The 15,737-nt window shown below is 26.7% G+C and overlaps 2 protein-coding genes across 3 annotated transcripts; both read right to left on the reverse strand.

The window, feature by feature from the left end:
- Positions 1-218: 218 nt before the first annotated feature.
- On the reverse strand, positions 219-4,253 carry LOC140674864 (luciferin 4-monooxygenase-like). Its single transcript, XM_072908754.1, has 8 exons — positions 4,087-4,253; positions 3,849-3,968; positions 3,497-3,701; positions 2,867-3,393; positions 2,592-2,769; positions 2,284-2,499; positions 1,677-1,906; positions 219-1,582 (listed from the first exon to the last, which is right to left on the reverse strand). Exons 1-8 carry the CDS (start codon positions 4,096-4,098, stop codon positions 1,409-1,411), a joined length of 1,662 nt encoding a protein of 553 aa, XP_072764855.1. The 5' UTR covers positions 4,099-4,253; the 3' UTR covers positions 219-1,408.
- A 7,044-nt stretch (positions 4,254-11,297) lies between these two features.
- On the reverse strand, positions 11,298-15,377 carry LOC140674873 (luciferin 4-monooxygenase-like). Of its 2 annotated transcripts, none has more exons than XM_072908765.1 (8): positions 15,178-15,377; positions 14,929-15,048; positions 14,576-14,780; positions 13,946-14,472; positions 13,671-13,848; positions 13,363-13,578; positions 12,750-12,979; positions 11,298-12,655 (listed from the first exon to the last, which is right to left on the reverse strand). In XM_072908765.1, exons 1-8 carry the CDS (start codon positions 15,187-15,189, stop codon positions 12,494-12,496), a joined length of 1,650 nt encoding a protein of 549 aa, XP_072764866.1. In that variant the 5' UTR covers positions 15,190-15,377; the 3' UTR covers positions 11,298-12,493. The 2 variants fall into 2 exon arrangements, with proteins under 2 accessions (XP_072764866.1, XP_072764875.1); XM_072908774.1 differs by having other exon boundaries at positions 12,545-12,675.
- Positions 15,378-15,737: the final 360 nt, after the last annotated feature.

Raw genomic sequence — 15,737 nt, forward strand, 5'->3', positions numbered from 1 at the left:
CACACATCCTATTTATTTTCAGTGCAAGTAAAATAGAGCGACCATTTTCACTTATATTGCATTAACAAAATTCAACTTTCCTAAATAAGTTTTTAATAGAAAGTTTCTCTTGTCAGAAAACAAGTCATTTTATAATTATATTATAAAATTTATAGACTAATATAAATAGAAATTTATATATAATATTAGAATAATAGAAATAAATAACTTATATATACGTTATACAGTAAATGCCATTTATTATTAATACGAAAATATTTTCTCTTATTAAACATAATGAACAAATATTACTCTTAAAAAACATTACAAAAAGTGCTTAAAAAATATTTAATACTTAAAAATTAACTAAATAAACTAAAGATTTAATATAAAATTTTATTTTAATCGAAAAAATTCTGATATACATTAATCAGAAATGATCACGGTCCATCAAACGCACAGCTATCGCACCATATTAAAATAACAAAAAATTAAATAACAAAACTTCTACGCGCACATACAAACAATAATTATGATGCATTTATTATCAAACTTGATTACATATGTATGTTTGTGTGCATGTACACATGGGAAAAGCATCATAACTTTTTTTTACATATGCACATTAGAGATTTGCCATTTCAATATTCTATATTATATTCATGCATTGTGTTTTTATAAATATGATTATATTTCTACAAAATAAATATATATATAGTAGGGTCCAAACGTTCCAGCCAGACTTCAAAATTTTATAGATTTAACTCTGAAAAAATTTCCTATAAACATGGGTACAAAAATGCTTTGTTAAAAAATTACTTTCAAAATTAAAGAAACGTGATTTTATAAGTTTTTGAACGCTAACTTGTAAAAATTGTATTTTGACTTTTATTTATAGAAAACTGTTCATAATTAAATTTTCTCTCGGATCATCAAGTTTACCTAAAACGTTATGGAAAGTTTTGACTATGGTAAGAGTTAATGCAGAAAAGTTAAATTTTTTTTTAGTGGAATATATAACTAACAAGCAAGAATTAAACATAGAAAATTAGCTATTGTAAGATCATAACAGTATAAATAAAGAATATTTTTTCACCAAAAGTTCTTCCATCATGGCAGAAAAACCACTGTTTTATACATTTGAAACTAGTTATCTCAAAACATATAAGTAATAATAATAATATTCTCGTCTTATTTGAAAGATAATTCTCTACAACCTTTGTTTGAATAATTTTTGTTAAAAATGTTTCCTTTTCAGATATTTGTGAATATGTGTTTAAAAAATGTAATTTTAGAGGTTCTTAGGAATTTACTTTTTAAGGAAACATTTTGAATTTGTTTATAAAAATTTTTTGTTTATAGTTAAATTTTTTATAAGATCACTAATTCTGCAATCGGGCCCACTCTATATACTATAAAGCAGTTAGATTTAGAGTTTTTCTTTTTTGTTGTGTGGTTTAAATAAAGTCCAACTATTAAATGTTGCACGATCCAAATATCCATCGTAATATGGCAGATAATTCACAAACCGTACGCCAGCTCGAAGATGCATGGAATCGTCTAATTTTTTCGCTACAAATTCTATTAATTCCTTTTCCGTTACCTAGAATATAATAATGTAACCTTTTAATATATCAATTTATAAATCAATTATCAGAGTATTTGTTTGATTTCACAAAAAATTATCAATTTTAAACCTCTGATCCTTTTTTTCGTACGACAAACGCCAATGGGTGATGACCATCAAGGGCATTAGATCTATATGTTATAGCAGCATCTTTCACATGCGGATGACGTTTTAATACATTCTCAATATCCCTTGTTAAAAAACAATGGCCTTTACATTTCATAATATCTCTATCAAGAGCCCAGATGTAGATATATCCGCTTTTATCGTAATAACCTACAATATCGAGATGAAACCATCCTGAGAAACACATAATATTTTATTAGAAACGTTATTGTTTAAATATATATAATATAAAAATATAAAATTTCAACAAGTAATATATATATTTTCATGTTTAAACAAAGACAAAATATTTAATATTTATTTATTTCTTATTAATTACTAATTTTATCGATAATAGAATATTGCGTAAAAATACGTATAATTTATAACAGTTAAAAACATTATCAAACGATTCCAATACTCTATAATAACTGGTGTAAATAACTGATGTCAACAATTTTTTGTACATATGTTTATGCATGTCAAAGTCTTTTTTTTAATCATTTGTATTTATTTAATCGCATTTTACAATGCAATAATAGAATAATCAATTAAATAAAGTTGTAGCTAACCATTGTCGTCGACAGCAGGTATTGAATTTCCAGTCGTAAGATCAAAATAGCCGTTTGTCAAACACGGAGATTTGCACCAGATAATACCAATATTATTTGCGTCTTGTGGAAGTTTACTAATGCAATTTACAAACATTAATCGAACAGTTTTATTCACGTAATTTTTATATCCGTAATTTTTTTGGCAAATAATAGTTACACCTGTCTCAGGTAAACCTAAACGTAAGCCACAATCAATATCAATAATATTAAATTGTGTTATTATAATTTCTTCAACTATTGAGTATACTTGTAGTAAATATACATACAATATAAAAAAGCAACAGAAGTGTTTGGTAGCGCCCTGACAAACTTACGGTAAACAGAACCTCTAATTTTTCCGTCAAATATCATCTGTTTTAAGGAAGAGAGATCATAATTCCTAAAATCTTCAAAAAAATAAAAATATTTTACCGCCATGCTATATTTCAAAAATACCCAAGTTACCTGAAAAAAGATAAATATGTTAATTTATATATTTTCAACAAGAAATATTTTAAATTATGTATTGTCAACAGAAAATTTAAACATATTATAACATTACCTTATACTCTTGTATAGTATTACAAAAGCATTCTTGAGATAGGTCTAACAAATTACTTATTTTGACCGCTTTTACGTACGAAAGAATGGCGCGAACTGTCAAAATCAAACTGACATTCCAGTGTAAGGATTCAACCCACAAACCTACGTCATTGGGCGACATAATAGGTAGCTGGTAGTTAGATGGAGATGTGAGAAATGCTTGTGAAATTGTCACGTGTTTGGGAATCACATCACGTGAATTAGAAGAGAACAATATCGCCACAGTGTCTCTGTTACTCTCCAACTCTGTACAAGAAAACGCATTGATTTCTGTTTCCTCAAAATTACCATTTAAAATAGATGTCACAGTTTCAAATTCCTCTTCTTCATTGCCTAATTCTTTGCTTTCCTTTTCGAAAATTACAATTTTTGTAGAAATGTTCATCTTTTTTATTTCAGCGAGAATTGTTGATGCTTTATCGATGTCGTCGAGAAAAATTATTTTTAGCCTCTCTCCCAAATATTGAAAAAGAGTTAATAAATCGGCTGAAATTATTGTCGATTAAGTATACAAGCTTGTTTATACAATAACATAGATATATAATCTTAAAAAGAAATGAAATAAAAATTCAGAGAAAGTTCAACTTACAGATATTAATTTCATGCCATACACCCAAAATGGCACCGACGTACAGAGTCGCCAAGTACGGTATATAAGTATCTAAATGATTAGATGTACATATTGTCACAATGTCATTACGGCCAACACCTAAGTTTTTCATCCATAATGCACATTTTACGCTACGTTCTCTCATCTGTTGAAATGTATTTTCTTCTCCCGTCCTTGCATCCACCTACCAATGTGTCATTAATATTGTAGTAAAATAATATAATATATTATAATTAATAGAATTATATACAATTTTACTTTAATAATTAATGTCTTTTTATATTTAGGTGCAAAATAATTTTTAAATTTTAATTATTATCATGTATCATACTTGGCCAATGAAATCCGGTCTGGACTTAAATGCGTTCAAAATCAATTCTCCAATATTGTCTTCGATTATAGTTTCCTCGCCAATCAATATTTTGTTTTCTATCTTAAAAGGAAGTATCACCTAAAACATATACACGGTAATTGTAATATTAATGCTGCAAAATATATTTTTACATTTTTGGATATTGTAAACTAGATTTTATTTGAAATATATATGTATATATAGAATTTTTTCTTACCTGAAATTCCATACCGCTGATATTTTAATGTTTCTCTTTATTGCAGTAATAGTTTTAAAAGTGTTATTATTTAAATCAGAAGACTAATACTATTGTACCACGATTACTTTATGTGAAACCGTACGTTACAACAGTTACGAAGTGAATAACCTTTAATTTGTATCGACACAGTATTGTTATGATGTGAAATGTCTTTGAACCTAAAAATAAAACGAAAATATTTTGATCAGAAATATTGTTGTGTTATGGTACAACTCCATGCGTTATATAAACATATTTACCGAAATTTCTTTCTATGATATGGACATATATCACAATTTTTATTGTACAAGCTTATTTCTTTAAAATTAACTATTGTAAAAAACACACAATATTTTACCAAGAATATAATTTATAAAGAAACAAAAAACTTTTAAGATGTTATACATTTTTTCATAGTATATTTTAATATGCTAGTTACAATTACAAGGTGTTTGACAACAAATGGGGCAAAATTTAAGGAGTGATTATACATGATAAATTAAGACAATAATCAAGAGTAACAAAATTGCTGTGGAGGCTTTGGTTTTTTAGTTATAAATATTTGAAAGTTCATATAAAAGGTATCCAAAGCTCGGCAATTTGCTGTATATTTTTCCGTTGCAGAATATTTTGACAGCGATTTAGGCGATAGTTTACTCACGCTATAAATTTTGCGGATTACTATACTTCAGACACCTTTCACGCAATTTTTTAAATATTTATAACTAAAAACGAAGCCTCCACCGTAATTTTGTTGTTCTTGATTTTTGTCTTATTTTATCATGTAGAATTATTTCATAAATTTTATGCCACTTGTTGTCAAACACTGTACATACATGGTGGGCCATTTTAAACAGTACGGTCAATTTTCTTGTAAATTAAGCGAAATATCGAAAAATGTTTCAGACAAAAGTTGTATGGTTTCGAAAGGGCCATAAGAAGATACCATTGGTTTGACCTTAAAGAATTATTTGTAGATCACATAAACGTCATGTTTAATTTTTTAAATAGGACACTCTATATATTATTGCATATTTTGATAGCTTATCTCGAGAGCTTTTCAAAACATTAAATAAAATATTTTTTTTTTAAATACTTTTCGAGTTATAAAACTTCAAAGTTGCAATATTTTGACATAAAATACAAGATATCTCGTAAAATATTCATTTTGCGACTATCTTACCCTAATACTTTCATGCACAGAATAATAAGACGAATCAATTAGTGTAAAGAAAACGCATAATTATCTTCAAGAAAAAATCTGAATTTGCAACTAGTAATTACACATTTTTACTTTAACATAATTATGTGTTTTAATTACGCCAATTGATTTGTCTCATTATTCTGTGCATAAAAGTATTAAAGTAAGATAATCGAGAAATGAATATTTTACGAGATATCTTGTAATTTACGTCAAAATACTGCAACTTTGAAGCCTTATAACTCGAAAAGTATTTAATAAAAAAATATTTTATTATAGTGTTTTGGAAAGTTCTCGAGATAAACTACCAGAATATGCAATAATAGAGAGTTCCAATTAAAAAATTAAAATTATGTTTATGTGACCTTCAAATAACTCTTCAAGGTCAAATTAATGGTACTATTTTATGGGCCCCCTCGAAACCATACAACTTTTGTCCGAAACATTTTTCAATATTTCGCTTAGTTTACGAGAAAATTGACCCTACTGTTTAAAATGGCCCACCCTCTATATAATTTAAAACTATTGAACATTACTTTGACTTCTCATATTTTATTAGCATTTGTGAAACTCAAACAGTAATATTGAAATTAAGTTATAATGATATAATTTTATGTGATAATAATTTTAATTTACAAAAATTCATTTAGTATATCACTTTGTTCTACTATATTAATTGTAATTACGTACAGGTATTATTGCAATATGATTAATTCATTATTTTAATACATAAGAAACTAAATTTAGCTAATTTCAGTCTATACGGACATGGTCAACGTACTCGTTATCCTGTTTAAACAAAAAAGCATATTTGTGGATATTTCATCAAATATTACACAACTTGTCCAAAAATCTTAAATATTATAGTAGACATCATTAAAATCATAATTTAAAATCATTTGTATACGTAAAATTAATGATGTTAACGAAATACGTCGTATAGTGCACACATACCTGGTCACAAACCGCGAAAAACGTATTTCTCATTGTATTGAATCTATAAGGTGCAAAGAAATGTGACTTTGATAATTAAGCAGATTATGTATTATAATTAGATCAGACTCAACGAATCGAAAAAATATGGCCTTGCTTCCCTTTCTTTCGCCTTCCTTCCTCTTTTGCTCCATTTGCTTTATTCCTCTTTTCCATTTTGATTCCAAACTTTCATTAACTGGACACTCGAAAATAGTTGAATAAAATGTATTTTCAGATGATTTCCTAATATAATTATAATACATAATCTGTGTTAGATCATCCAAGTCTAATTTTCTTTGCACCTCATAGATTTAATACAATGAAAAATACTCATTTTTCACAGTTTTGTAGCCAGGTATGTGTGCACTATCTGACGTATTTCATTGACATCATCAATTTTACGTATACAAATGATTTTAAATTTTAAATTATGATATTAATGATGTCCAAAATAATATTTAAGATTTTCAAGCAAGTTCTGTAATATTAGACAAAATATCCATAAAAACGATATTTTGTTTAAATAGTATAACGTGTACGTTGAACATATCCATTTAGGCTCAAACTAGCTAAATTTAGTTTTTCATGTATTAAGAAGTAATTCTGATTAGTTACAACGAAATCCTGAGAGGCTCAAAATCGAGCCCCATTGACCCTCCTTTTTTTCTCTTCCCATTAACATTTTTAAAAACCGAAATTTAAAAAATAAGAGTAACAATTTTAAAAACATTGTAAAAGAAGAATAAACTTTAAATAATTAAAATATATTTATATAAAATAATTACATCTACGTTCTGTATATCGACAATTGTATTTTGGAATATGTAAAAAGGAATTTTGCTATAAAATTGTCCAAACTCCAATGCATAAAAAAAATTATGATCTATTTGCCATAAAAACTTTCATTTTATATGTGTATATGTATATACAAATGATGAAAGCATATAACTTTTTTTAAATGCAAGTTAGCGTTTTGTCATTTTAGTATGTGTGGTGTTATATCTATGTTAACTTGTACTTAGTTCTACCTATATTTTAACAAAACATAAAATAAATATAATAATTTGCATCGATTAAATCTATTAACATCGTTTATTGGAAACTTTAATTTCGTATCCTAGAAGCTGACAATAAAATATTTCACAATCGAAAAATTCATTGAGAAGATAATATAGCAAATCATTCATAAATAACACGCCACGAAAGTGCATACAATAATCTAATCTTTTTTCATTATAAATTGTATTAATTGTATTAATTTCTCTTATCTAAAATATGTATGAACTTTTTATAAATAAATGATTTATTTAATTTGTTAATGCAAACAATCAATTTTAAACTTTTAATCCCTCTTTTCGTACAGCTATTGCCATTTGATGTTGACCATTCAGCGAATTCGGTAGAACTAATATAATAGCCCTTTTCATCTGCGAATGGGACATTAAAAGAGTAAGTTTTTTTTGTAAAAAATTGATTTTTATGATGGAATCTTATAGTTTAAGGTTTTAAGAATATTTGAATAAAATTTTAAGTTAAAATTCTTAAGTTATAACTGCAATCCGACTCGGTTTACAGGTATATTTCCGAGCACAAGCAGATAACTGTTCAAGCTTCCTGCTGAGCGGTCGGTATGCATTAATAGAGTGCGTTCTGAAACTCTGACTATATCAGTTTTGTGAAACTCTGACTAGATCAGTAATATACTAGTGATATGGTATAGCTGATTGCTTGGTATGCCTTCATAAACTATTTAGAATGTGAAACGCATTTATATTGAAATAGCTCTTTGGTAACTGGCCAACATAATTTTTTAAAAATTATTTAATCGAGCAATTTGAAATTTTAATTAACACTTTTATGTATTATATTAAACTGCTAACACGGCTATATCTTATATGGTAACATATAAAATCGGGGCAGCACAAATGGATTAAATATAAATGTATGTGTTAGTAAGTATAAGAATTCTTACAAACACATTATAATTCTGACACTTACTAACATAATAATTAACTAAATTGTAAATGGCTGCTCTGGCTTAATCTGTTACATTGCTGTTAGCAATCTAGGTATATAGCAGTATATGTTTTAACTATATATTATGTTGAGAAACATTTATAACATATTTACCTTGATCGAAAAGAATGATATCACCACCTTGATCGCCAATATGTATCTATTTCATTGGTACAAAATCATTTAAAAAAACAATAATTTATTACAAATGTAATTTTAATAAATAAAAAAATTCCGATTAATTACACACACTTTTCTACACGAATTTCTGACGAAGAATAGTGAAATTTTACATTCTTCTTTGTTTCCTATTTTATTTATTTGTAATAAACAATTAAGCAAAAATCGCACGAACAAACATGTGGTAAAAAGAAACTCATATACTTTTTATTTATTCGTCAATAATCTTTATATTTCATAATAATTTAGTCCGGAAAAAAATAAAAAATATAAGCAAGTTGATAAATTTTGCGCCTGTACACTACAATGTTCCTTTGTATAATTAACGAAAAAAATTTGACCACATGAAAAACTGACACCTGCTTCCACACAATCTACCACAACAACATCTGTCGAAAGATGAATGCGGATCATTTCATTTATGCTACAAAAGCGCTCCCTCACTGTAGTTTGCTTGCGAGCTACAATTTTCTCAGACTATATTATCTCATACACAAAAAAATTTACAATAAGGGTATGGCCATACGGAAAAGATGTCCCTATGCTATCATTATTTAAGATAATCGATTTTTAAAATATTTTATGTGCATACATTATTTGAAACAACAATCAAAACTAATCAATCAAGACATTTCATTTTCCTTATCGTCAATATGTTAACAAGAGAGTCAGCCCAAATAATCAACTAAATGTTCCTTCTATTCTTTTCTTATTAAAATTAAATTAATTTTCTTAAGCCATAAATTAAATCAATATTTTAATGTATATGGAATCGAGTTTTTTATTTCCTTCCTTACTCTCTAACTTAAGTGACCATTCACGTTCCTCGTTTCCCAGATACCATTCATATTTTCACATAGAACATATATTTACACTTTTGATTTCATGTAATTTTAATTATATAAAAAATAATATAATCGTTAGTTAGAACCTAGAATTAAACGTTAAAATCACTCCCATGTACTTCTGACTGACGCCCATACTAATGTAATACCAGCGAGACAAACGTACACACTCACATCTGCACATATGGATTCACTTGGTGTAATAACCAATTCATTATTTAATATATTACAAAATCACGTTTACAAATTTAATTTATATTTCGTTTTTCAACTTGCGAATAAATTTAGATTTTATGTTTAAATTATAATTTTCTCATTAATTGTCTCTCACTCCCAGTTCAGAGATCGCACTTGGTTCAATTCCATGCAAAAAAGAGATTAAATTTCTTAAAAAGAGACCAAACGAACCTTTGGAAAAGAGAAAACAGAATAACGACAGAACCGTTTACCTGCTTCTCAAACCTAATTCGTTCGACCTGAGTTATTCGCCATAAGATTCGTCGAGCCATTCGTCTAACTTCGGAAGGGTAATCGTTATGTCCTTCCTTGGATCCATCCTTCTGCGGACTTGAGCGTCATTTTTACTGTAAATACTTCATCAATATAAACCATTCTAAAAAATACACATTTTTGCATAAATATCATATAAATAAATATAAAAAACCCGACCTGCTACACAAACTTTTCTACAATTCCTGATTTTAAAAAAATTAAAATATTTGACTTTATTTTCCCTAACTGCTTTATTTGCAAAAAAATAATTGCGCAACAATATATTTATAATTAACATAAGATAAGATATCTGATAATTTGACTACTTTTTTAAATGATTGATATACGTATAATAAATATCAGCAGTTGTCTGTATATATCCATAATGTCTTATTATTATTAATTTATGTTATTTAATCCATTCTGTACCCATTCTCTATTCTAGTTATAATAAATATAATTATAACTTGAAATCAAAGTTACAAAACTATACGTATTAGATTTAAAAAAAAACTTAAAATACTCAAATAAATATTGTAAATATTTTTTAATTCATACATTTTTAATAGTAGATTAAAACATATTTCACATCAACATATGCTTTTGTACTGTTTTACAAAAACACTGTACAAAGTATAAAAATTCATTTATTTTGACTACCTTTATATGAAAGGATGGATATAAAAATTCATTTATTTTGACTGCATTCATGTGAAAGAATAACATAACGTATCTGTTAATTTAAAAGGAAAATGCATGAGGAATTCCTACGTGGAAGGAAAAACAATTTTCTTGTGATTTTATAAATTCCTGCAGCTTTATCGACGTCGGTAAAAATTACTGTCGGTCTGCGAGACGTTGAAAAGTGTATGAAATCTGTTAAAAATATACTTAAAGATATTCAACTTTAAAAATAAATACAACAAAACTTCAGAGAAAGAATTATCTACTCTTGTGCGATGTTCATTCCACATAGATAAAAATAATGCACATTTTACACTCCGTTTTCTCATCTGCTAGACACATTTTCTTCTTCTGTTTTTGCATCCATCTATCATGTATTAATCATGTATTAATCCCATTTTAATAAAATAATACATTAGGCTTTAAATCATGTAATATTACATTAAAATAACTTAATTTCTTTATATTTAGGAACATAATTTTAATTGTCATCAATGTGTCATATTTAGAAAAAAGTTCAGTCTAGATTTAAGACTCAATCGATCAGTTATCATTACAATAGTATGCAAAAAAATTTGACACACATCCTATTTATTTTTAGTGCAAGTAAAATAGAGCGACCATTTTCACTTATATTGCATTAACAAAATTCAACTTTCCTAAATAAGTTTTTAATAGAAAGTTTCTCTTGTCAGAAAACAAGTCATTTTATAATTATATTATAAAATTTATAGACTAATAGAAATAGAAATTTATATATAATATTAGAATAATAGAAATAAATAACTTGTATATACGTTATACAGTAAATGCCATTTATTATTAATACGAAAATATTTTCTCTTATTAAGCATAATGAACAAATATCACTCTTAAAAAACATTACAAAAAGTGCTTAAAAAATATTTAATACTTAAAAATAAACTAAATAAACTAAAGATTTAATATAAAATTTTATTTTAAGCAAAAAAATTCTGATATCCATAGATCAAAATTGATCACGGTCTATCGAACGCACAGCTATCGCACCATATTAAAATAACAAAAAATTAAATAACAAAACTTCTACGCGCACATACAAACAATAATTATGATGCATTTATTATCAAACTTGATTACATATGTATGTTGTGTGCATGTACACATGGGAAAAGCATCATAACTTTTATTTACATATGCACATTAGAGATTTGCCATTTCAATATTCTATATTATATTCATGCATCGTGTTTTTATAAATTTGATTATATTTCTACAAAATAAATATATACAGAATAGGGTCCAAACGTTGCAACCAGATTTCAAAATTTTATAGATTTAACTCTGAAAAAATTTCCTATAAACATGGGTACAAAAATGCTTTGCTATAAAATTACTTTCAAAATTAAAGAAACGTGATTTTATAAGTTTTTGAACGCTAACTTGTAAAAATTGTATTTTTACTTTTATTTATAGAAAACTGTCCATAATTAAATTTTCTCTCGGATCATTAAGTTTACCTAAAACGTTATGGAAAGTTTTGACTATGGTAAGAGTTAATGCAGAAAAGTTAAATTTTTTTTTTAGTGGAATAACTAACAAGCAAGAATTAAACACATAAAATTAGCTATTGTAAGATAGTATAAATAAAGAATATTTTTTCACCAAAAGTTCTTCTATCATGTCAGAAAAACCACTGTTTTATACATTTGAAACTAGTTATCTCAAAACATATAAGTAATAATAATAATATTCTCATCTTGTTTGAAAGATAATTCTCTACAACCTTTGTTTGAATAATTTTTGTTAAAAATGTTTCCTTCTCAGATATTTGTAAATATGTGTTTAAAAAATGTAATTTTAGAGGTTCTTGGAAATTAACTTTTTAAGGAAGCATTTTGAATTTGTTTATAAAAAATTTTTTGTTTAGAGTTAAATTTTTTATAAGATCACAAATTCTGCAATTGGGCCCATCCTTTATACTATAAATCAGTCAGATTTAGAGTCTTTGTTTTTATTTGTATTGTATTAATAAAGTCCAACCTTCAATTGTGTCACGATCTAAAAATCTGTCGGAATTATATGGCAGATTCTTCACAAACCGTACGCCAGCTCGAAGATGCATGGGATCGTCTATATTCTTCGCTACAAATTCTATTAATTCCTCTTCCGTTACCTGGAATATAATAATGTAACCTTTTAACAAATCAATTTATAAATCAATTATCAGAATATTTGTTTGATTTCGCAAAAAATTATCAATTTTAAACCTCTGATCCTTGTATTTGTACGACAAACGCCAATGGATGATGACCATCAAGGGCATTAGATCTATATGTTACAGCAGCATCATTCACACACGGGTGACTTTTTAATACATCCTCAACATCACTCGGTAAAAAACAATGGCCTTTACATTTTATAATATCCTTATCACGACCATGGATGTAGATATAACCGTTTTTATCATAAAAACCTACAATATCGAGATGAAACCATCCTAAGGAACACGTAATATTTTATTTGAAACGTTATTGTTTAAATATATATAATATAAAAATATAAAATTTCAACAAGTAATATTCATATTTTCTTACATGTTTAAACAAAGACAAAATATTTAATTTTTATTTATTTCTTATTAATTACTAATTTTTTCGATAATAGAATAATGCGTAAAAATACGTATAATTTATAACAGTTAAAAACATTATCAAGCGATTCCAATATTATATAATAACTGATGTAAATAACTGATGCTAACGATAATTTGTACATATGTTTATGCATGTCAAAGTCTTTTTTTCTTAATCATTTGTATTTATTTAATCGCATTTTATAATGCAATAATAGAATAATCAATTAAATAAAGTTGTAGCTAACCATTGTCGTCGACAGCAGGTATTGAATTTCCAGTCATAAGATCAAAATAGCCGTTTGTCAAACACGGAGATTTGCACCAAATAATACCGATATTATTTGCGCCCTGTGGAAGTTTACTAGTGCCATTTGCAAATAATAAATGAACAGTTTTATTCACGTAACATTTATATCCGGATTCTTTCTGGCAAATAATAGTTACACCTGTTTCAGGTAAACCTAAACATAAGCCCCAATCAATATCAATAATATTAAATTGTGTTATTATAATTTCTTCAACTATTGGGTATACTTGTAATAAATATACATACAATATAAAAAAACAACAGAAGTGTTTGGCAGCGCCGCGACAAACTTATGGTAAACACGACCTATAATTTTCCCGTCAAATATTATCTGTTTCAAGGAAGAGAGATCATAATTCCTAAAATCTTCAAAAAAATAAAAATATTTTACCGCCATGCTATATTTCAAAAATACCCAAGTTACCTGAAAAAAGATAAATATGTTAATTTATATATTTTCAACAAGAAATATTTTAATTCATATATTGTCAATAAAAAATTAAAACATATTTTAACGTTACCTTATACTTTTGTATAGTATTACAAAAGCATTCTTGAGATAGGTCTAACAAATTACTTATTTTGACCGCTTTTACGTACGAAAGAATAGCGCGAACTGTCAAAATCAAACTGACATTCCAGTGTAAGGATTCAACCCACAAACCTACGTCATTGGGCGACATAATAGGTAGCTGGTAGTTAGATGGAGATGTGAGAAATGCTTGTGAAATTGTCACATGTTTTTGAACCTCATCACGTGAATGATAAGAGAACAATATCGCCACAGTGTCTCTGTTACTCTCCAACTTTGTACAAGAAAACTCGTCAATTTCCGTTTCATCAAAATCACCGTTTAAAATAGATTTCACAGATTCGAATTCCATTTCGTTCTCGCCTAATTTTTTGTTTTTCTTTTTGAAAAGTACAATTTTTATAGAAATGTTCATCTCTTTTTTCCAAGCGAGAATTGTTAATGCTTTATCGATGTCGTCGGTAAAAATTACCTTTACCCTCGCTCCCCAATATTTAGCAAGAGTTAAAAAACGGACTAAAATTATTGTCGATTAAGTATACAAGCTTTTTTTTACAATAACATAGATATATAATCTTAAAAAGAAGTAAAATAAAAATTCAGAGAAATATCAACTTACAGTTATTAAATTGATCCCATACACCCAAAATGGCACCGACGTATATAGTCGCCAAGTACGGTATATAAGTATCTAAATGATTAGATGTACATATTGTCACAATGTCATTACGGCCAACACCTAATTTTTTCATCCATAATGCACATTTTACGCTACGTTCTCTCATTTGTTGAAATGTATTTTCTCGTCCCGTCTTTGCATCCACCTACCAATGTATCATTAATATTGTAGTAAAATAATATAATATATTATAATTAATAGAATTATATACAATATTACTTTGATAATTAATTTCTTTTTATATTTAGATGCAAAATAAATTTTTAAATTTTAATTATTATTATGTATCATACTTGGCCAATGAAATCCGGTCTGGACTTAAATGCGTTCAAAATCAATTCTCCAATATTGTCGTCAATTATAGTTTCCTCGCCAATCAATATTTTGTTTTCTATCTGACAAGGAACTGTCACCTAAAATATATACATGGTAATTGCAATATTAATGCTGCAAATTATATTTTTACATTTTTGGATATTATAAACTATTTTAATAATTATAAAAGATTATATTTAGAATATATATATAGACTTTTCTCTTACCTGAGATACCATATCGCTGATATTTCAATGTTTCTCTTTATTGCAATAATAGTTTTAAAAGTGCTTTTATTTAAATCAGAAGATTAATACGATTGGACCACGTTTACTTTATGTGAAACCGTACGTTACTAATGTTACGAAGTGAATAATCTTTAATTTGTATCGACACAGTATTGTTTTGATGTGAAATGTCTTTTAGCCTAAAAATAAAACGAAAATATTTTGATCAGAAATAATGTTGTGTTATGGTACAATCCCATGCGTTATATAAACATATTTACCGAAATTTCTTTCTATGATATGGATACATCACAATATTTATTGTATAAGCTTATTTCTTTAAAATTAATTTAAAAAAACACGTAATATTTTACAAAAAATATAATTTATAAAGAAACAAAGAACTTTTAAGATGCTATATTTTTTCATAGTATATTTTAATATGCTAGTTACAATTACAAGATGTTTGACAACAGGTAGAACAAAATTTAAGGAGTGATTCTACATGACAAATTAAGACAAGAATCAAGAGTAACAAAATTGCAGTGGAGGCTTTGTTT

This window comes from Anoplolepis gracilipes, chromosome 2 (assembly GCF_047496725.1).
Source record: "Anoplolepis gracilipes chromosome 2, ASM4749672v1, whole genome shotgun sequence".
NCBI lineage: Eukaryota > Metazoa > Arthropoda > Insecta > Hymenoptera > Formicidae > Anoplolepis > Anoplolepis gracilipes.